General features: G+C 40.2%; 1 protein-coding gene across 1 annotated transcript in view; it reads right to left on the bottom strand.

Moving 5' to 3' along the window:
• The window catches only part of mast1a (microtubule associated serine/threonine kinase 1a), a 46,411-nt gene extending 30,242 nt beyond the window's left edge, over positions 1 to 16,169 (bottom strand). The window contains exons 1-4 of the mRNA XM_029433975.1: positions 15,989 to 16,169; positions 2,327 to 2,415; positions 682 to 757; positions 64 to 136 (exon numbers count right to left, since the gene is read on the bottom strand). Coding sequence (XP_029289835.1) covers positions 64 to 136; positions 682 to 757; positions 2,327 to 2,415; positions 15,989 to 16,008 — 258 coding nt within the window. The 5' untranslated portion in view covers positions 16,009 to 16,169. The remainder of the gene's footprint in view (positions 1 to 63; positions 137 to 681; positions 758 to 2,326; positions 2,416 to 15,988) is intronic.
• Between the last annotated feature and the right edge of the window lie 5,569 nt (positions 16,170 to 21,738).

Below are 21,738 nucleotides of genomic sequence, written 5' to 3'. Positions count from 1 at the left end.
GAGAAATGAGACGAGTAGTTGGGAGCTATGATTGTGGTGCTTTCTTTTTCCACTCCAACTTACCGTTGAACTGGGTGTATTGGTGCCATATCCTGAGGAAGGCAGAGAAGCCAAAGACCATCTACGACCATCAGCCCTGAGGAAAATATAAATACAAATGGAAAAAGGAGACAGGTTAGAATCAAAAACAGATTTCTTTTTCACTTTCAACAGTCAGAACTCTAATATTGATTTTAGTCCCTCCAAACAACAAGGTTATACTAAAGCAATCTCACCACCTTCACTTCCTTTCTATCCAATTACACTTTTGTTCCTTTTATTCCTCTCTTCCATCAGGCCTCCTCCAGCCTTGTCTGACATTTCTTCTGAGTGAGTGATGAGAGACACACATTTGGGCAAAACCCTGACACCTAGTCTCATTCATCTGGGCCTGCTGACAAAGACAGGGCCGTGGCATGCCGTTTCATTAGCATGTTTGTGTGTGTGTGTGTGTGTGTGTGTGTGTGTGTGTGTGTGTGTGTGTGTGTGTGTGTGTGTGTGTGTGTGTGGGGGTGTGTTCCCTGAAGAGTGTCACTGTGTGTGAGTGTGTAAAAATAATCAACAATTTCACTCAACTACTTTGCACTGCTCTTGTGACGTTGCATGTGTGACTTAGTGTGTGAATAAAGGAGGGACGGCAACCTGCGAGAGGAGGCGAAGGAAAAGTGGGCAGGTCCGCTTGGTGAGAAGTTGCGCGGGCTGTCCAACGGACTGCTTCCTGTTAAAATACATACGGACAGAACAGAGCAGAAAACATACACTGTGGGTTATTGGGAAGGATAATATGCCAAAAGTCATTTTAGGTAACCCTACAAGTCATTTCCATTTCTATTAGTCAACCTCACTTTGAAGGAAACAGAGTTAGTTGACATCAGAATATGAGGGTGGATCTTTATACACTGAGGGGGAATTCAAAAACATGCGTAATATTAAGGGCAATTTGCGTTGAGGTAAATTACTTAATAAAAAGAAGATAGCAGATTTAAAGTGGAGGAAAGTCTGGGCAACACACCCCTGGGCTTCAGTTACCACCAACTCTCTGAAGATGCTAATAATTTCACTGCAACTGCGTGTGACTGTTAGCGCTGATCTTTGTGAATTAGACTGATTTTGCAAAGAGGCTCATTTGAATAAAAGGGGTCCCAATGTTGCACCAAATGTTTCCATACAACCTTATTTAAATATGTGCAAATACCACAGGAGCACCAAGACGCCATTTGCTTGGCAGTGCATTTATGGGTTTGTTTTACCCTTCGCAGGCGCTTTGACAAAGTTACCTTTGAGAAGGTTACTTGTGCAGGTTTAGGGGCCGAAAAAGCTGCACAACACTGAAAACACTGTTATAATAAAAAAGATACAACTCTGTGTGTGTTCAATGAGAAACCTAAAGTAATATAGTATCTTATCCTTGATCCTCTCCTACACTTTTAATTAAAGTATTAATAAATTAAACATTGAGTTAAAAAGCAACACTTAACTCTTGTTCTAGGTGACCTGTACTGATGCCAATACATTTTCTTCTGGCACGGCACCGCTGCACCACTGCACCGAGGGCTAAAGTGAATCTGCATTTATCAGAGCTCTCTTTACAACGAGAAACATTTCCATTGCTTGCGGATATTGTCAGTATGTGTCATTGATGTAAAACCACATGCCACAAAGCTTATTGCGTTACTATGACAACTGGCGACTGTGAGCTGTTAATACCGAGTCTTTGTTTGTTGTTTCTGTTTTGATGTTGCTCTTGTGGTAAATCCACACTGTGGGAACCACTGCGTTAGTGATGTCACAGCTTAGTGACACAACCTGAGCACACGTCTACATCACTGAAGCGAGCAGAGAATTGGAGATTTTCAGTTGACATTTAAGAATAATCGTTTTTGCTCTTTTTTTTCCGTCTTTTTCTATAAAATAAAATTCGATTTTCAACAAAAACTACCAAAATGTTATGTAAAGACGAAGATCAGTTTAAAAACACTTTCATGCAGATTGCATGTCTCAATGCACCCAAAGGCTGTTGTATTTCTTGCTGCAAGAATACACTGAAAAATATCCTGCAGTAGAAAGTCAAATAAAGTGTGTAGTATGCAGCACAGTCCCACTGAGTGTGTAAACAATAGGAAATTACAGCAAATGCTACTTTTCTTTACTCATTTAAAATTAATGCATTTTTATTAAAGTCAATTAATAAGTAGTTAAAAAAAAATATATATATATATATATAATGGGTCTAATATACTGTTAAATCTCGCACTGTATCGTATCTTTTATACTTGTACATACTGACCTATGTGTCCAGGCAGTGGAGAGTGCGGCCGTGGCAGAGTGGGCGACGTACTGGTCAGGATGAGGCTTTTCCGGTTACTGGTTCTGCAACTAGAACATATACGAGAACAAAGAGCAGGTCAATATTTGTCTTCATTATATTCTCCAGTGATACCAGACAGATGATAGCTGAGACACACGCACACGCGCACGCACACACACACACGCACACTCACGCACACGCACACGCACACGCACACGCACACGCACACGCACACGCACACGCACACACACTACAGTATGTGTTTTTACCCCAAGTATATAGTATGTCTCTTGTATGCTTGTGCATGTGGCAGGCCATAATACAAAACTTTATTGACATCCGCCCACCCACAGGGGAGATCAACAAAGCAACAAAGATTTTTAATTTCCTCAAGGTCCACGGCTGCTGCCATGAAATATTATGGCAGGCGTGATGAGGCGATGGGAGGTATGGAGAGACAGACGGAGCGGTATAAAGGAAAGGGAGGGCAGGTATAGACCATAATTAAGAACTGAAATTATTGAACCATAAAGACTTCACTCGCTGCTCCTGCTGCCACCGCTCAATGTGTCTTTGAACAATTTCACAAAGGACCACACACAGAGATGCACAAGGTTTATTGTCTTACACAAACAGCTCGTAAAGTGGCTTTTCCAGTTGTTATTTTCATGTGCAGATTGGGTTCGCTCATGGGCCTTTCGTGCCTGTCTGTGTGCTTCACTGAAGTGCCCGTCAGACCATATTTAGCAGAATTACATCTGACGAACAATACAAGTTTGCTCCGTGTTGCACCAGCCAGCACGCTGCTCTACATCTGTTCTGGAAGTGCTTTAAATCACAGACGCACACATACAAATAAAAAATGCATGGTCACACAACACACATTAGTTATTTGATGTATCTCCCTCAATCAATAATCTAAATCCTCCCACATCCTGCCATCCTCCCTTATCCCTCCCTCTTTTGATGTCTTTTTCTAGCACTCTGACACATCAAAACCCCTGGCAGGATTTTATCGGTGGCAGTGCGCCTCTGTGGGCGCCAGCTGAGGGAGAGCTTGTAGAACAGAAGAGGAGCATATTGAAATATTTAAGGGAAATGCATTAGCTCTGGACAGAGGGCTGGAAGTGGCTTAACACCATCCTTCGCTACAGCTCTAAGAAGAGGAGATGGGGGAAGGGTGAGGGAGGAATAAAAGAACAAGACAAAAAAGTGAAGCGACTGGAGGTGCATACAATATATTCCTCTGCTTTCCTTTCTGTGTCACATTTCCCTTTTTACTTTTGCAATCATCTTTCATTTCACTCGCTCCTTAACCCGTAGTCTCTCAAATTCCACATTTTCGTTGCTGCTCTTCCTCAATCAAAAGCTGAATCACTTGAGCATACGCAAGTCAAGCTTCACTCCAGAACATAATCTTAGCTTTTGATTCATGATTCATCACATCAGCAGCTCGACTCCACCAGTGATTCACGTTTAGGTGGAGTGTCTAATGTTTCATACCACATATTAAAGGGAAAGGGATTTAATCTTACCTGCCTCGTTTCTGTGACTTTGTCTTAGTACTTGGTATTTTCAGTCTCAATAAATCTCTTCAGCCTCTTTTTATAACTCCTCACTCATCTGTTTCTCTTTCAATTCTTGCATTTTTTACTGTTTCATTCTCATTCTGCTCTCTCCTTCGAAATTATCTCTCTGAATGATGAATAATTGAAATGTAGGAAGTCAAGGAAACTAATTCTTCTGCTCTAACTCCCCTTTTTCGGGTTATAGAGTCGACTAAACTATTAAAGAATAACGAGGGCAAAGCAATCTAATATTCCCATGAAGCCAGAAGTCTCTTGCAGCCACTGTGCTTTATAACATTGTTATCTTAAATGGATGCTGTAAAAGGGCATCTTGCCCAAAGCATTTGTACTGTAAAAAAGAAAAGGTTAAAGAGGAGTGCTGCTCTGTATTCTATACTCCAGCAGCCAGCCACATATTTATCACCAGTAAAGGTTACATTAGAGTTCTGCGTCTTGTGTTTCTGCAACTGTGAGAAGGAAAACATATGACAGAAGCAGCAGGAGGGTCGAAAAACATCCATCTTATTGTTATATATCTGTTCCATACCAGTGTATACTGTTATTTTGGGATGATTTGAATCTCTCGACCTGCTGACATTTTCCAATTTACAATACTGAGAGCAGAAAGAGCAATTTTCACTATTTGCCACATTTAATTTTTTCAAATTAATGAAAGTCCAACATTCAGTCTCCTTTTAGCTCCTGAAGGAAGTGTCAGGCACTTTAGCTGCTAAATGCCCCTCTACAGTATGTTCACCACCTGGACGCTAACTGTGTCTGTCTGCTGTTTGGTGCTGAGCAGGTTGTTTACAGTGAGCCGAAAAAACAAAACAATGAACTGAAAAACATTAAAACGCCCCAGAGAGTCGAGACAACCGCAGGTTCTGGTGATAATTCACTATGAGCGGCATGTCTCCCCTGCTGCTCAAACAACATTACCCTCCAGCGCAGCTTTAAGGCTCCTTGACATTGATCTTTACGAGTCTCTCAACTCTACTGGAGCGATGAACACCATTACTTCAAAAGATGTGAGCTCATTTGACAGAGAGCGCTGTCTAACACGTTGGTCCAACATCTTCCATTAGTGTTCAGATAGTGGGCATGCTCAGAATTTCAGTCAGTGTACTACTCGTATTGTAATCGTGCTGGAGAATTAGCAGCAAATAGACATAGAACAAAGGGAGGTGCACATTATAAATTATGGTGCAACGCAGGAATTTAAGAACCGGCAGCTGATACAACAACTCATAAATTGTAATCAATAAAAGAAACTGTAGAAAAAGATGCATCTATGTTGCAATATGACCACATTGTACATATAAAATATTACTTTTTATACTTTATCCATATTTCTCTTAGACTAAGCACAAAGTACAACATATTTAAGGAGCCGTTCATATTAATCCAGTCTTGCCACCTACATCCCGGCCACCTAATTAGCTGTCACAGTGGTGGCAGTCAGTGAAGGTTACATGATGGGAGCTATAGGTGGCTGTAAGGAATTATAACTAACATGCTGTAGATTCACTTGACTGGAAAAGCAAAGAAGATAAGAGAGGTGGGAATGTGTTAGCAAAATGTGTGTATGTGTGTCTTCATGTGTGTAAATGTGACTTTAAATCACTCTGTCACGGTTATGGTCATGCCTGGGCTCATCCTGCCTCAATCTGGTTAAGAAGGTGTGTGAGTGAGTGAGTGAGTGAGTGAGTGAGTGAGTGAGTGAGTGAGTGAGTGAGAGAGAGAGAGTTAGTATGCTGCACATCGCCATCTTTGAATCATAAATCTAAAGATGTCTCTAGTTGTTGTCAAACACAAACAATCCTGTATGTATCATCCATCACCCTCCACCAGCTGTTTGGATTCATTCAGTCATCCACTTATGCATAAATTAATTTTGAAAAACTGAAGCTTAGCTGAAAACGAGACACTTCCCTTTTAAATATTCAGATCCAATTAGGTTAATCAACAACACATCCTTGTCTATCCAGAATAAACTGACCAAGAAGAAGAAAGATAAGAGGAATGTACAACGTTACCATAGCAACACATTTAGAGTTACACTCAAAAGAAGAGCAGTGAAATCTCCATTTCATTTTATTTCTTTCACCAGAGCTCACAGTGAGAAACAGCGACAAGCAATTTAAATAATGAAGGTGAGCACCAGACTGCATCAGCTGATATGATGTCACCCTGCAGTCAACCACAATACTATGAGTCAGTGTCTGTGGATATGGCTGAGCCATGTTTGTGTGTGAATGCCAGTTTTATAATCCATCATAATCCTTTGTGTAATCCATCATGCCGGCTCAATCTGTGTGTGTGTGACAGCGGAGTAGTGGTGAGGCGTGTGGTGCTGTCAGTCAGACAGAGTATGAGTCATTGGGGTCAATGGTGCATACTTCTATTGTGTGGGCCTCTGTTGACGGACACCACAGCTGATGAGAAAGCCCCGAGCGAAAAACAACTTTTAATATGTGAGAGAGAGAAACAAGGTGTGATAGTGTCAGCCGTGTCTGTCAGAGTCTGTCAAAAGGTGCAAAGCAAATCAATGTTTTTCTGTTTGTTTGTTTTTACAGCATGTAGGCGTTTTTTATATCCAGGTGGTCTCAAGAAAAAAGCCCAGAATGATGAATGACAAACAGTGACAGAGGAGAGAGGGACCAGGATGGTGAGTGAGTGAGAAAGAAAGAAAGAAAGAAAGAAAGAAAGAAAGAAAGAAAGAAAGAAAGAAAGAAAGAAAGAAAGACAGAAAGAAAGTATTTTGGCTGATTTACATTTGTAATCAACATAAGGAGAAATGTTTATATTCACAAACTGTTCAATGCCAACATGAAATGTTCACAATGAACGTATCTGTAAAATGTTCTGTGTCAACATGTTTCATCCTACAAGATCTGCTCCTGGCAACTACAGCATGATTTACCTTTGTATGGTTATGTTTTGGAAACTCAAAGAAGAACACTTAGGAAAAGATTGTGAACATAAATATTCAACAAGTCTACGCTGACATGAGGCACACACATTTTAAATGTATTTTTTATTTATATTTTAATTTGAACCACACTCTTTACCTATCTTTACAGCGGACTATCTATAATGTAAAACGTGTTGCTTGCAGAGACAGATGATTATCACCAACTCTGCAGTTCCCCTCGGCTTTACTATTTGTAGTGTCGGAGCGTTTTTGCATCTTTCAGCTGATGTTTAGGTTTCGTTAATGTTCATCAAATCTAATACACCCACTATACTATACTACCAGCCCAGCACCGAACAGCACACAGTTAGAGACTAGCTAAAGAGCTAAAGAGCTGAAGAGACAGAGACTTCCCTCAGGAATTGGTGGAGACCAAAAACAGAGCAAAGAAACAGTGAAGATTGGACTTCATCAGGTCGCCAAAAACTCTAAATGAATGCTGAAGGTGATTTGCATCTCATGGTTGTGTAAAGCAAATGTTTACTAACGCCTTAGCAATGACAACTATAATAAAACCTTGTTATATAAGTAGTCAATGTTGTGTTTACAATTTGTTCTGCTACCTGAAGTAGCCAAAAATATCAATCCATATTGTTTTAACCAGACTTTTTAGTAGCCTAAAGTTAACAACACATGAGAAGCAAGACTTGAAACCCAAGTCTCCTCATTATGATCCCGGCAGTAATTATGATTCCTCCAAAACGTATTTGCCAAAGCAAATCAGTTGTATAAAAAGTATTTACTAAGTATTTCAATACAAGTATTTCGTAGGTGGAAGGGTTGCATGGTGACAGGATAACATAAACAGACAATGTCAAAGGTAACCAACAGAGAAACAGAAAGAGCTCGAACCACAAACAGAGACACACAGATGTGACAGCCAAGAATCCCACTCTGTGTCCCGTCTCCCAATAACGAAATCCAGGTCTGTCATTGGCTACGACGCCCTGGTCGGTCTGCTGTGGAGGGGTCAGAGGTTAAATCTGTGGTAATGACTCGTGCAGAAGATTTGACGAGCAATTATCTCTCTGCAGGCCCTCGGCTGGCACTGAGCCATTAGTCTCTCTCTCACACACACACACACTCACACAAAATAATTCCCAGACTGTCTACACTCAAAACAGCAATAACTAATGCAAACAATAACACTTGGATACAGGTCATTGAAACTACACATTTCACGCTTCCCTGGCACTGATACACACGCTCAGTTTCTAAGTTATGAGCTAGTGTAGAACAAGTGCATTAAGTACCTGCGACCACTGGGTACTGAGCACAACAACATTGTTGCAATAAAATACTGACAGTCAGAAAACAAGAAACACAGTTGAGCAAAATGATCCTAACCAGAGATAAAACTAAAAGAGACATCTGAACTGTTGGTAATAAAATGATAGACGCACTCAACTACAGCAAGTACATTAGGTCAAAGATGACGGTAAGTCAGTCTCTTAACTCGGATGGAGGTAACTGCAATGGACAACGATGGCATTTGTAAACTACAAAAATAATACCAACGTTGTAATAAACAAAGAAACAATTTCTTCAAGGCTAAAACAGAGAAGATTTTCATGTAAGAAATACTCTTATCTTACAAATAAAACTTCAGCTGGCGTTCCCAGGTGTCCAGGAAGCCTGGACGTGAAGCAACAGAGCACAACAAGATGACATGTTAGCAGCTCTGTGAGGCGGTGACCAGGCAAGGCTGGGTTTTCTTTTAGCTAAATGCTAACATCTGCATGCTAATAAATGTTATAGCTTTGGTTTCAAGAACAGGGATTATACTGAAATCTATTGTATTTATTTTAATTTTTCAGTGTACAATTCTAGCATCACAGTACTGTTTTTAAAGAAAAACTTCTTATCACAAATGTTCCATTATCTTTTCTCTCATTTATACATAGCAGTTTCATTAAGCAGTAATTGACTTCTCCATGAGGGGGCTGTCCTCTCTGCTCCTCTCCTGCTGGGAAGCTTTCTACACAAACAAAAAAATGGCCTCTGATGGCTTTATTTTAAAGCTAAGCACATTCATTATAACGGACAGTCACTGATAAGAACACGGCGGCCATTTAAACAGAACAATTCCATATTAGGCAAAATCAAGTAAAGAAATTAGTCGATTCAGAGGACTTTTAACTGTCTGGTGTGGGACGTCATGGAGGCAGGCAACAACATGTGTGTTCCTCTGTGTGTATGTGTATGTGTGCGTGTGTGTGTGCGTGTGAATCAGTAGTGTCATCTTCTGCTCTAAGTGCTGACTCACGGGGCACAGAGGACACCAGACGCTCCTGATGGTTACACCATCGATCTGTCCAGGCTCACTTCCTGTCAGGTGAAATTCCTCTGAGTGAGTGCATGTTTACAACTGTGGGAAATGGAATGGAAATGTGGACGGGATAAAACGCTAACCCTTTTAAAGCTTTCTGGACCAACGGGCTGTGTGCCTATTAGTGCATCCTATTACGCAATATCCACTGTTCTCACTGCCAGAGTCCGAATTGAAACAATGAAGTCGGGAAAATGGTCAAATCAAGCCACGTGGGCAGATTTATTAATCATGAGACATTGAGATGGAGATTGAGGGGGTGATCGAGTGAAGCTGACACGCAGCCGATGACAGCAAACAGGTGATGTGGAAAAAAAGAAAAGAGGATGGGAGAGAAGATAAGCAACAGGATGAAACCGGGAAGAGAACATACGACAGGACCTTCTTGGTGTTTGGGGTTGCTGCAGGGTTAGTCACATGGCTTTCTTGTTGCTATGCAATGTAGCACAGAGAGACATAAATAGAGGCTTTTGCTGTTATCCCCCATGAAAGAGAGTTGAAGCAAGGAGGGGAAAAAGTCGACCAACAAAGTAACATCCATAGCTTCACAGTTGTATAAGAGAGAAAAAAATGTAAAACTGAAGATGAAAAGAGAAAGGCAGAGAAAGGAGGTCACAGAAATAAATACTGACTCACCCAGTCATTTCAGCATGTTACAAAAAGCAATAATTTTCTCAATTAATACTGTGACTAAGGGCAATTATCAGTTTGCAAAATGATTTGCTGCTTGTTCAAAATATACAAAAATAGATAGAGTGTTTGGTGTGATTTTTAAGTACATGATTATGCAGTGAGCTGTTAGTAAGCTTGTTGGGTGATTAAATAAAAAAGTTGGCTGGCTGACAAAGTAGCTGACTAAATTACCGACCAATTGTGAGGATAATAAACATGCTGGCCGACAGTCAGACTGTATTCTGGCTGCACTGGTGCCAAACTAGTGAGAGTGGACTGAGTAACTGCGTAAAGTTGTCACTGCAGTCCAAAGGACATCTTTGAAACGAGACAGTGGTTTTGATCTTCCTCCATATCAGGTGTCTGACCCATCTCCACTAACTCATTCACCAACTCTTATATGAAGTTGAAAGCCCAGAAAAAGCTAGGAAGTGGACCTTAGTTTGACATCATTATGTCACACTGATTTTTACGAGTACAGCCTGGGAAATAATAGGGGTGGGGAAAAATCCATATAGCATAGTATCGTGATATTTTGTATAGCAATATTGTATCCATACAAAGACGCCAAGTATCGATCTTTATGTTATGTAAGTTCTTAAGATTGAAAATACAAATTAAAGGTTTTTTATTCCACTTGATGTTGTGGGATTGGCAAGAAGTTGGTCAAACAAAGATAGAGACATCAGAGAAAGAAATCACAGAATACTATATCTTATTAGATAAACTAGATGTTGACAAACTAAATCATTTGCAGTTTAAAAAAGGTAATAAATCACAATATATGTTATTATATGTTATATACTCAGCATGAAAATGTTTAAAATCGCAATAATATCATGACCGAAGTATTGTGATAATATCTTAACTTGGGGCCTCTGGTGATTCACACAACGAGGAAATACTTAAGTTGAATTTCCTGGATTTGGTCATTAAACTGCTCAAATACACATGTTAACCAGTTCAATATGATAATGATGATATAGAAATGTGACAGAAAGGCATTCCTCCCAAATCAGAGGTTTTTTCCCACGAATGGTTGAGAATATACAACAGAGGTAAAGCCTAAAACAAGTTACATTGCAACAACTTGCATTCAATAACATGGTATCCAAAGATTCAGTGGTTTGAAACACACCACAGCACATAAATAGAACAACAGGACACAACAAACATCCAGACGTCTATTTCACTCCTCTCCACTCGGAGGTGTTGTCAGATGTCCTCTAAAGGTGTGAAAGTGTATCCTCAGGCAGAGTGATGCAGCAGGAAGTTGTGGCAGTGCAAAGACCTATCTGGATCTTTCTGCATGTGTCACCATCAGACTCTCATCTGATGGTTTCCTGTTTGTCTGCATTAGTCTCTCCACCTGGCTGTTGCTATCTCAGCTCTCTGCAGTTACTGAGACCTGAATCACCACAATCATGACACTTCTCTTTGTTCCCACCGTGACCTTATTCACAGAAAATGATCCGTACAGAATAAAACACTTCCTTCAGTGAGCAATTTGCATGAGTGGGACTCTCACAGCATGGCTAATAGACATTAAAAATCATTTAATCTGATTATAGATAATGCATCTGGATTCACAAAGAAGCAAGGCCACAGCTTCTATCGCTTAGTGTGAAGTAAGAATGGAGATGGCAGTAGGATGCTTGACTCAATATAATGGATGGCGTAGTACTACCAGACTTTAAATTATGACACTAACGGTTTTAAACGAGGAACAGCTAAATGGAACAACAAACAAAAGCTTTGATTTAGAGCTTGTTGCTGGTGAATAGTGGCATCCTGATCAGGGCAGAATGTGTGTGTTGCATGTATTGCCTGCTGAGATTGCAGAGTAGGTAACAACATTGTTTTCATAATTTCTACAATTTGACTTGATTATTCAAATGATTATTTCAGTCCTTCTATCCAATACAATATGTAGGGTTCAGCTAAATGCTTTGTTACACCATGCGGCAGTCAAATACAACACACGTAAAAATAAAAAGGATAAGGCATGGGGTGGGGTGGCTGAAATAAATATCCCAGCAAGAATTGGAGGGATGGCAATGTGCAAAAATGCATCATAACCCTGAGAGAACACAACATGGTAAGCAGTCATATTGAAACAGCTGCTTTGACAAACCAATGCAGCCTGACCGTCCACTGACTTACTTCTTCACTGGTTAGTTTACTCAGTTTACTGTAAAGAAAAGAAACTACTGATAAATCTTCATCCGTTAAGGGATTAAGATTCATTTGTTTCCAGAGGTCAAGAATGAACTTTTTTTGTCAAGTGTTCAAACTCTCTGCAGGAACAGAAAGTGCGGAGTGCTCCTCCTGAACTTTAATTCAGCTTTTCAATAATTCTGCATGTTAGGAATCAATATTCAAAAAGGCAGTTACCGCATAAACGTACACTCACTTTAGGTTGACACTGTATTACATCATTCCATCAGATGAATAGTTTGACCGTGTCAGGGTAACACTCTGGTAAGGATACATGAATTATAATGAAAAAGCATGAATTAATTCATGTAGTACTTCATTTACTATCAGGAATTAACAAGAATTAGCCGTATCTAATGCATGACTGAATGCAAGAACAATACATTAATGAATGCAAGAATAAAGGTATTTCACTCTACATCATTTCTGAGTTATTATTGATGTTCAAGTCGTCTTTATAGGTAAATGGAAAATGTTATTTCATATGCAATTCATGTTGCCAGGTTGTCTTCCGACTCGCGCCTAAATGAGATGTTGTGTTAACGTGTCATTGCAACATTAAAGATAAAATACAAACAGTCTGTGTGTTTTGGTTAAGGCCAGTCTGAACACCAGCCAGTAACAGATGGTGCTGTCATGGTACAAACAACAGGAGTAGAGCATGGAAAGGAGTTTCCCTTTCTATACCGTCTTTCACTGAACAGCTCCTTCATTAAAAAAGACCAGCCAAGCAATGCAACTGTTCAAATATATGTCACTGAACCGCCATGTTTTATGCACCTGGTGCTGCAAGGAGGAAGATAAGCTTGTTCCTGTTATTAACCTCACGTATAAACAATATGCAGAGAATAATGTATGAGAAAGCTCCTTCATTCTAAAAGCCATAACAACTCCGAGTACGTGCTTCACTGCAACCATGGTTCATTTGTTGACGCCAAAGTAGATAATGGTGCTATACTTATGAGCTGTCAGGTCCATCATCATAATGTATCTGAAGTCAAGCTTAAAATAACGTGGATTGCCCGTCATAAAGATGGTGGACGTGTCCAAATTGGAACTACTGTAACAAGGTGAGACTATGGCTGCAACTCATAATTATTTTCATTATTGATTACTGCAGATTATTATCTTGGTTAAGCTGGTTAAGGTCTATAAAATGGTCCATCTTGCAAAGTCCAAGGTGGTGTCTTTAAATGTTTTGCTTTGTCAGTCCAAAACCCAAAAATATTCTGTTTAATATGATATAAAGAAAAGAAAAGCCAGAAATGTACATATTTCTGGGGCTGAAAATAGCTTTTCTTGCCATTTTTTAATAAAAAATTGCTTCAATGATTCATGGATTATCAATTGGCTATTATATCAAGGCCAGTATGAATATTATCCAATATGTCTATCCTGTTCCATAAATGTTGACCCTGTTTCGACGTAGTCCCAGTTTCTATATAGTTTCTATATAAATCAAATCAAATAACAGTGTTTTTATGACAGCTCTACTGAATTACACTTTCCTTCTTGGCTTCTTATGTAAAAAAATGACATTGGCAATACGTACTCTGTGTGAGTGGGATGAAATGTCCTGTGTGTTGTTCATGAGTGTGATAATTTGCACTGTACATCATGTACACACACACACACACACGTATGCATGAGTGGGATAATACTGTATATACTGTGTGAGAGTGAGCTAAACATTAAGGCCACCTTCACTTTGTCAGCCAGCTTCAGTGCCTGAATGCTCCGTCTCCCTGTCAGGATCGAAAAAAACACAACAACAAATAAAAAAAACAAGATTTTCCTTCAAGTGAGAGGGAAGGAAGTAGACTGAGACAGACCGAGAGCTTATTGTCCTGGGCACAGTTAACTCCGCTGGGCTACTCTTAAATGTAGGCTGAGACACTACCTGAGGCTCTGCCTTCCTTTCATCACCCCCCCCCCCTCCTCCTCCTCCTCCTCTACTTCCTGTAGCTCCGCTGCTTTCTCATGTTCTCTCTCTCTCACTCATTTCTACTGTCTTCCTTTCTTCCTGTCTTCAATCTGTTTGGAAGTGGCCACAAAGCATTATCTCTATTAATTGCCACAACCAGCCAAGAAAACACACATGCAATATCAGAACAATGCAGACACACACACACACACACACACACACACACACACACACACACAATACAGAGTGAGACAGAGAGCAAGAGAATTAAAAAGAAGAACAAAAGAAATATCAGGGATTAATGATCTGATGATATTTATAACTCATAATTAGGACTGGGTAATGTTCCATACTAGAGTTTCAACACCAACTATTTTTAATGCTTTTCTTTCAAAGTTCTCTAATGTTAAAAAGTATTTTCTATGCACTCAGTTGCCAGTTTATTAGGTCTACCTAGATAAAACTAATGTACTCGCATACAACAGACCTGCAATAAACACTATACTCCATTAAGGTTGTAATGTTGGGAGGTGTTGAGCACCTTTATGACAGTTTTGGAGAATGTAGTTTATGGTGCTGTTTAATTGTATTGCATTGGTGTCTCTATTCATTTGTTGGCTGGTGTTGCAAATCTACTGGCCACTTGCATATTTCACAAGCATTTGGAAAGAATAACAACTGTGTGACACACACAAACATTCAGACTGTAAACAAAGCATAAACACATGCACTCTGCATGGTGGCCGACAGAGTGAGGGAGGATTTATTCTTGTTCATATACAGAATATCCTGCTGTTCATTCCCCGCACAGTCGGAGCAACGGTGAACACTTAGGCTAATCCCCCTGTGATCAGATGAGATGAAGAGGACTGAAGGGTCTGTAGGGGATTGTACATCAGTGAGAGGAGAGGAGAGGAGAGGAGAGGAGAGGAGGGGATAGGTGAGGAGAGGAGAGGAGAGGAGAGGAGAGGAGAGGAGAGGAGAAGAGAGGAGGGGATAGGTGAGGAGAGGAGAAGAGAAGAGAGGAGAAGAGAGGAGAGGAGAGGAGAGGTGAAGAGAAGGAGGAGAGGAGAAGAGGGGAGAAGAGGAGAGAGGAGAGGTGAGGTGAGGAGAGGAGAGGAGAGGAGATGAGAGGTAAAGAGAGTTTAAGAGGCAGACATGCGTAGAGTCACAGAGAAGAACAGAGGGAAACAGAAAAGAGGAAAATGTAAGCGAGGAGAGGAAAAGATGGAGGACAAGATAAGTGATGTAGGGACAGAAAATAAAGCAAAAATGGAGAGGAAGAGGTGAAGAGGAACGGAGGAAGAGCGAGGACCTATGCCAAGCAGACAGACCTGCCCACTGTTCACTCTCCGCTACACAAGCGCTCCCTGGACACTGATAATAATACCTTTACTTCATAATGCTATCTCTGGCACACAGGCTACTGGCATAGCACACACATGCCTTCCAGTGTGTGTGCGTGGGTGTGTGTGTGTGTGTGTGTGTGTGTGTGTGTGTGTGTGTGTGTGAAGGAGTGAGCCATAATCTAAAGCAGATACCTTGTGCACATCACTACAATAAAGCTCAACAAGGATATAAATAAATACACATCCAGCAAGTCTGTGATCTGATGGTTCACACACATACATAAGCAAACAAATTATCAAACCTCGATGTACTTTATGAAGCTCAAATAGAAATAATGAAAGCACACACTGTATGCACAAAATCACATTACATTAACACATATGCATGTAAAGACATCAAATACACACACAGAAAAGCACACACACCATATTGCTGGAGCTAAATGGAGACAGAGAGACAACTGTGAGACAGCATGATCGCTGGCAGGGACAACGGAAACATCGTGGAAAAACACAACAACGTCCTCCGATGAATCAACACACACCAACAACAGCAGGGCACCACACCGGTCATAAACACTGCACGGAGACAGATGGTTGCATTTTACCTTTTTGTGCGTCGAAACATGTTGCTAGCAGCAGAGGCTGTGTTGGCAGATGATCATGAGAGCAGCTGAGCCTCACACACACACACAAACAGAGGCAGTCAAGAGGCAGCAATTATGCTCCATGCCGGCATGTCAGCCTCTTCTGGCCAGTTAAAAACACACACACTCACCGCTGTCTCACCGTGACTCTGTACACGCGAATAGGCATGCAAGAGTGTGTGCAAGAGAGAGGATAAAATGATTAGAAAGAGTGGGAAATGTCAGCCATGTCACAGTTGGAGAAAAAAAAGGATTAAAGACAGAGAGAGAGAGAGAGAGAGAGAGAGAGAGAGAGAGAGAGAGAGAGAGAGAGAGAGAGGAGAAGAAGAGATGGAGAGAGGGGACAGGCTGCCGAGCATCCCTGTCAGACGGAGAGAGGATTGTGGGGCTGCTCTCAAGGGTATAGTGCCAAGCCAGGAAGTGTAGAGAGACAGAGCGAGGGGGAGGGAGGCAGAGAAAGAGAGAGAGAGAGAGAGAGAGAGAGAGAGAGAGAGAGAGAGAGAGAGAGAGAGAGAGAGAAAGGGGAGGGGGGTCAATGCAGGTATGAATGAGAGAGAGAGAGCAAAATGCAAGATTAGAAAGTAAAAGCCAATCAGAGGTGAGGAGACGATGGAGCAACAAACTGACGACTAATGTGATAAGACAGGAGGGTAGTGGGAGGGAAGGGGTGTGTTACAGCTGACACTGACATCTTTTTTAAAAACAGGATAAAGATGGTGATATTCCATATTTTACTTTTTGGCAACGAATCCCATGAGAAGTCAACAATGAATGTATCCTACTAACAAAGCACGTTATAGTTTATTCCTCTGTGCCTCAGACACCCATTGTTGTCTATCTATCTATTCAAGGATGAGGCTGGCACATTCTATGTTTTGGTTATTGTCATTAAATCCCATTAAAATACCAAAAACCAACAATGCTTTAGTCTGTATCTCAATACTTTCTGACTTCCCTAAGCTGTATGTGGCTCAAAGCCCCAAGCCCATTGGCTCCTACTGAAGACGAAAGTCATTACCCAGTGAGTTTCTTGTGTCGTTTTTGTTTCTTTTAAAGGCTAAATTGTTTCCTAAAACAGCCTGGAATTGTAGTTCTGAGCAAGTGTTACTAAAACGGTAGTAAATAGTGCATTTGTTGGGGACTATTTTCAGCATCAGATTTGCCCGTTTCACCCAGTGCAACAGCGCGAGTGGTTTATGTGTTTTCGTTTGGACAATATGGGTCTATGAGAAGAATAAGATATTAGACCTTAACCCTGATGTAATATTAGATATTAGATTATAGATATTAGATTATGGTTACGCTACACAGACAATACTTGTTCATAGAATACATTTATTGTAGTTTTTTTTCTTCTTTCTTAAGATTTATTTTTTTGGCATTTCTGCATTTTAGTGACATAGACAGGAAAGGCAGTGGAGAGAGGGGGGGGGGGGGGGGGGGGGGGGGGTGACATGCCGATACACTCTCTACCCGGTGAGCTACCAGGGTGCCCTATTCTTAGGTATTTTCATGATTTTGTTAATAATAAAAAATAAAATAAAATATCAGTTATTTATTTTAATGTCCAAAAACATTTGTTTGTCAATCCCACGGACACCTGTCTTTTTCTGTGATTATTCACTAAAGCTGCAAATGTGTATTCACCCGCAGATGAAAATAGACCCCAAACCATGCACTATTTACTCCTGATTAGGTAACGTTTGCTAAAAACTACAGTGCCCAGCTGTGTTAGAAAATTACTGAGCTTTCTTTAAATTAAACTAGAAATGTATGATGTGTTTTTAAGTAATATCATCTTCAGTAGGAATGAAGGTGCCACAGACAGGCTAGGAAATAAGAAAGTGTGGACAGATGGATTAACACACTATTGGTTTTGGGTTTTTCATGGGGTTTACTGACAGCAAGAAAATATAAAATTACGTCAGCATCCCTACAGATGCCCTTAAAGACACGCACTATTTCTTTCTATGTAAAATGCCATATTGGATGAGCTCTGGCATCGTCTATTTATCCTAGATATCACAGGAGCTGCTCTGCAAGAGAGATTTCATGTCTGTGTGAGTGTGTGAGAGTGTGTGTGTGTATGTGTGTGTGTGTGTGTGTGTGTGTGTGTGTGTGTGTGTGTGTGTATGTGTGTGTGTGTGTGTGTGTGTGTGCACGCCCTCCCTCCCTCCCTTTGAAACAAATCCACCAAATGTTAAAGCTGACGTGGGGTGACAGTTGCACAGTAGTGCTGAGGGGAGTAATTCAATAATGGATGCCGTCTCTAATGTGGGAGTCTGGATGGATAAAATATACATGGGAGAGGAGAGACTGTGGGAGGAGGAAGGGAGGCAGCAGGAGGGGGGAGGGGGGGGTGATGATATAACTGAAACACAGTGGGGGGTCACAGACAGGGATGGGCAGCATGATATCATATAGACGACATGGTGTCATTTTTTGTGTGTGATGAGAGTTTTCTCTTCTGAAGTGTATGTAACCTCTCAGGATTTCAGTATCTGGTAACCTGTTTGTCCTTCAGGTCACTTCATTCTCATACTTCTATAAACGCCCAGTCATTATGCCCAGAGTATAAGACTCCAGCTCCACCCACAGGAGGAGGGAGCTGAGAGAGCTGACCGTGAGCCTCCAGCTCCAGTGTCTCCTTCATGTCATGCAGTGACATCTACCACCCCGCCACACAGAGGTCAGAGTTCAGGGACAAAACACACCCGATGACAGCAGTCAGAAACACACATGCATGCTTAGTGCGCACAAGATCAGTGACACACACACACAAAAGCATGTGCCCGAACTGTGTAAGGCAGTAAATCGTAATTACACATGGACACAGACTCACATTAAATACCCCAGGCATGAAAAGCTAGTATCATCAGGCCATTGCTGCTGGACAACAACTCTGCAGAGTAAAACGCATACAGAATATTAAAAAGACAACTACACACACAACGTGGAATTAAATCAATGCTTCACATTTACAACTTTCTGAACTGTCTGCACCCTCAGAGCAACAATAACAGTGTTATAAACAGACATATGATAGATGATTCACATTCTGCTCACACAGAACAAAAGTGGCCACGCCAAAAGTAGACATTAAATATAATGTAATGGTCTGGACTACGGCAATTTCAGGAACATTTCAAGGATTTCAACACTCGAAGTGATGATGGCAAAGTGTAAGCATTTCTTTGGAAAATTACACCCCCCTCCATGTTCAAAGGCATTTTCAGACAGCCTTTTGAGCTGATATAAGACACTTTTCTGTGCTCTCAGCAGCAGCAGACGTTGGCGTATGGCGTTCCATATCCAACTTTAAGAGTGGATGCAGAAATTCAGCATTTATCTCAGTTAAAGAGAGTATATTGTCAAGAAGTGAACAGTAATTAAAATGTAGCAAAACAAACGCTTCACTAATGTCACTTCAGCCTCTGTGTAAAAAAATCAATCTGTATTCTTCGGGCATATGTTTGAGTAAAAGAGAAACAAATAGAGCGCAAGGGAAAGAAAGAGTGGGAAGTTTCACTTCAGCACCACGGACAGAGACTACTACTACTAGCATTTAAAGACAGACATCATTGTTTGCTACATATTTCACATTTTTCCTGCCTTAACTGTGAAGTGTAAGCGTTTTACATTCCCGTACCACAAATTAAGAGTCTTTAATCAGTTTTGTCAAACCTCTCAGGATCTATCAACACCACTCTTTTCTAAATGGCACAGAAAATGACTCCAGAGGTTTGTAATTCAGTCGCTAAATGTAATCTGTCTCTGAGGGGAAGCCAACTGTATGTTTCTTTCCCTGAGAAGCCAATCATGTTTTGTGAAGCTGCCTGTTAATATCTGGCTTTAATGTTGACATTTGGAAGGAATTTCAATTAATCCTTTCATTCAAGAGCACAATGAGAGCTGAACTAATACACTAGAGGGTCTCTTCCTCATACTTTCTGCTCATGATTTCCATGTTTCATCTACAAAATAACTCTTTAAAACCTTGGGATACAACTTGAGCTCAGTTTATTTTAGCCTACCTTTGTTTAAAGTAGGTTCAAAGTATGCTGATTTAGCTTTTAGCAGTTTATGTTTGAAATGCGTGTACAGACAACTATCCTTTGATTACTTTGACACTAAAGAAAGCTTTGCCACGTGATGTTTCTCAGGGAAGTTCTGCAAACATAAGGAGCGTCTCCTTTGCTTGATTTCATGGATGTTTTTACACGATGGACATCGGAAATAATGATGTGCTCAGGAAGTGTGATGTAAAGAAATTAACAAAACCTAACTAACTATTTATATATTTTGTCTTACACCTCATTTGTTGTTTGTGTTTGTTGTACAGTAAAGTATGTGTATGTTGTCAAACTTTTTGTACCTGTCCCTTTGCTGTGGCTCAGCAAGAAAACACTGTCTGTAACTTTTCAGTACCAACATTTATTTTCTTCTTCCGTCTAACTCAGACTGCTGAAGCCTAAAATTGGTTTCAACTACACTTTATAAGTCATTTTCACACAGTACAAGAGCTGTGAATTTATTCCTGCATCACTTACATTGAAATTAATAAAAAAACGAGGGATCTCTTTGATGCCAGTATAGAGAGGACGAACGATTATGGGAAGTAATTATCCTTTTAATGTACGTAGAGGCATGTGATTATTGTATTACGATACCTTTGAGAAAGCATAATTGTCACGAAACAACACATAGCATGTCAGCCATTCACTATCCGCACCGTGATCATGTACCGCTCTATTCTTCCTTCTCAACCTCTCTGTCTTCCCACTGCCACACAGGGCATTGAGGTCACGGCACGTCTCTCCTGCTGCTGAACTTTCATTGCACAGCTCACTGGTGCAACAGATTGGGCCGACAGAGACGCTCTGAGTGAAAGGGCTCACGCAGAGCTGGAACATGCTGCAGTCTGAAGGCAAAATGCCATCATTTCACAACGACTTCCTTTAACAAAGCTGGAAAGATTCCAAGTACGAAAAGATGGTTTATCTTTTCTTGGTTTTGTGTTTGTCTTTCAGTTCAGAAAACATGCTGCCAGAGAAGCAGTAAAACAAGATGGAAAACTTGTTCTGGTATATTAAGTCATAGCACACTGAAGTGCCTTATTTATAAATAAATAAAAGTATGTACTGTGTGTATATATATATATATATATATATATATATATATATGTGTATATATATATATATATATATATATATATATATATATATATATATATGTGTATATATATATATGTGTATATATATATATGTGTATATATATATATATATATATATATATATATATATATATGTGTGTATATATATATATATATATATATATATGTGTATATATATATGTGTATATATATATGTGTATATATATATATATATATATATATATATGTATTTATGTATGTTGATATTGTGGTGGTGATGGCCTAGTAGTCTAGGTCGGGAGTTCAATACCAGGCTGCCACCATTGTACCCCTGAGCGAGGTACTTAACCCTGAGTTGCTCCAGGGAGACTGTCCCTGTACTGCTAAATGTAATAATGTAATGTCTCTTTTTTTTTCAAAGAAATAATCACATTTCCACACTTTCTGTCTCTGGAAAATAACTTTATCAAGTCCACCAAATTTCAGAAAGTTCATGGAAAGCCAAAGATTAAGACTCACACATCTAACAGAGCAAACAAACTCACCCGTAATCTGGGGA

The sequence above is a fragment of the Cottoperca gobio genome, chromosome 1 (genome assembly GCF_900634415.1).
Source record: "Cottoperca gobio chromosome 1, fCotGob3.1, whole genome shotgun sequence".
Classification (NCBI taxonomy): domain Eukaryota; kingdom Metazoa; phylum Chordata; class Actinopteri; order Perciformes; family Bovichtidae; genus Cottoperca; species Cottoperca gobio.
The sequence above is the reverse complement of the archived record's forward strand: the minus strand, read 5'-3'. Positions and strand labels throughout refer to the sequence as shown.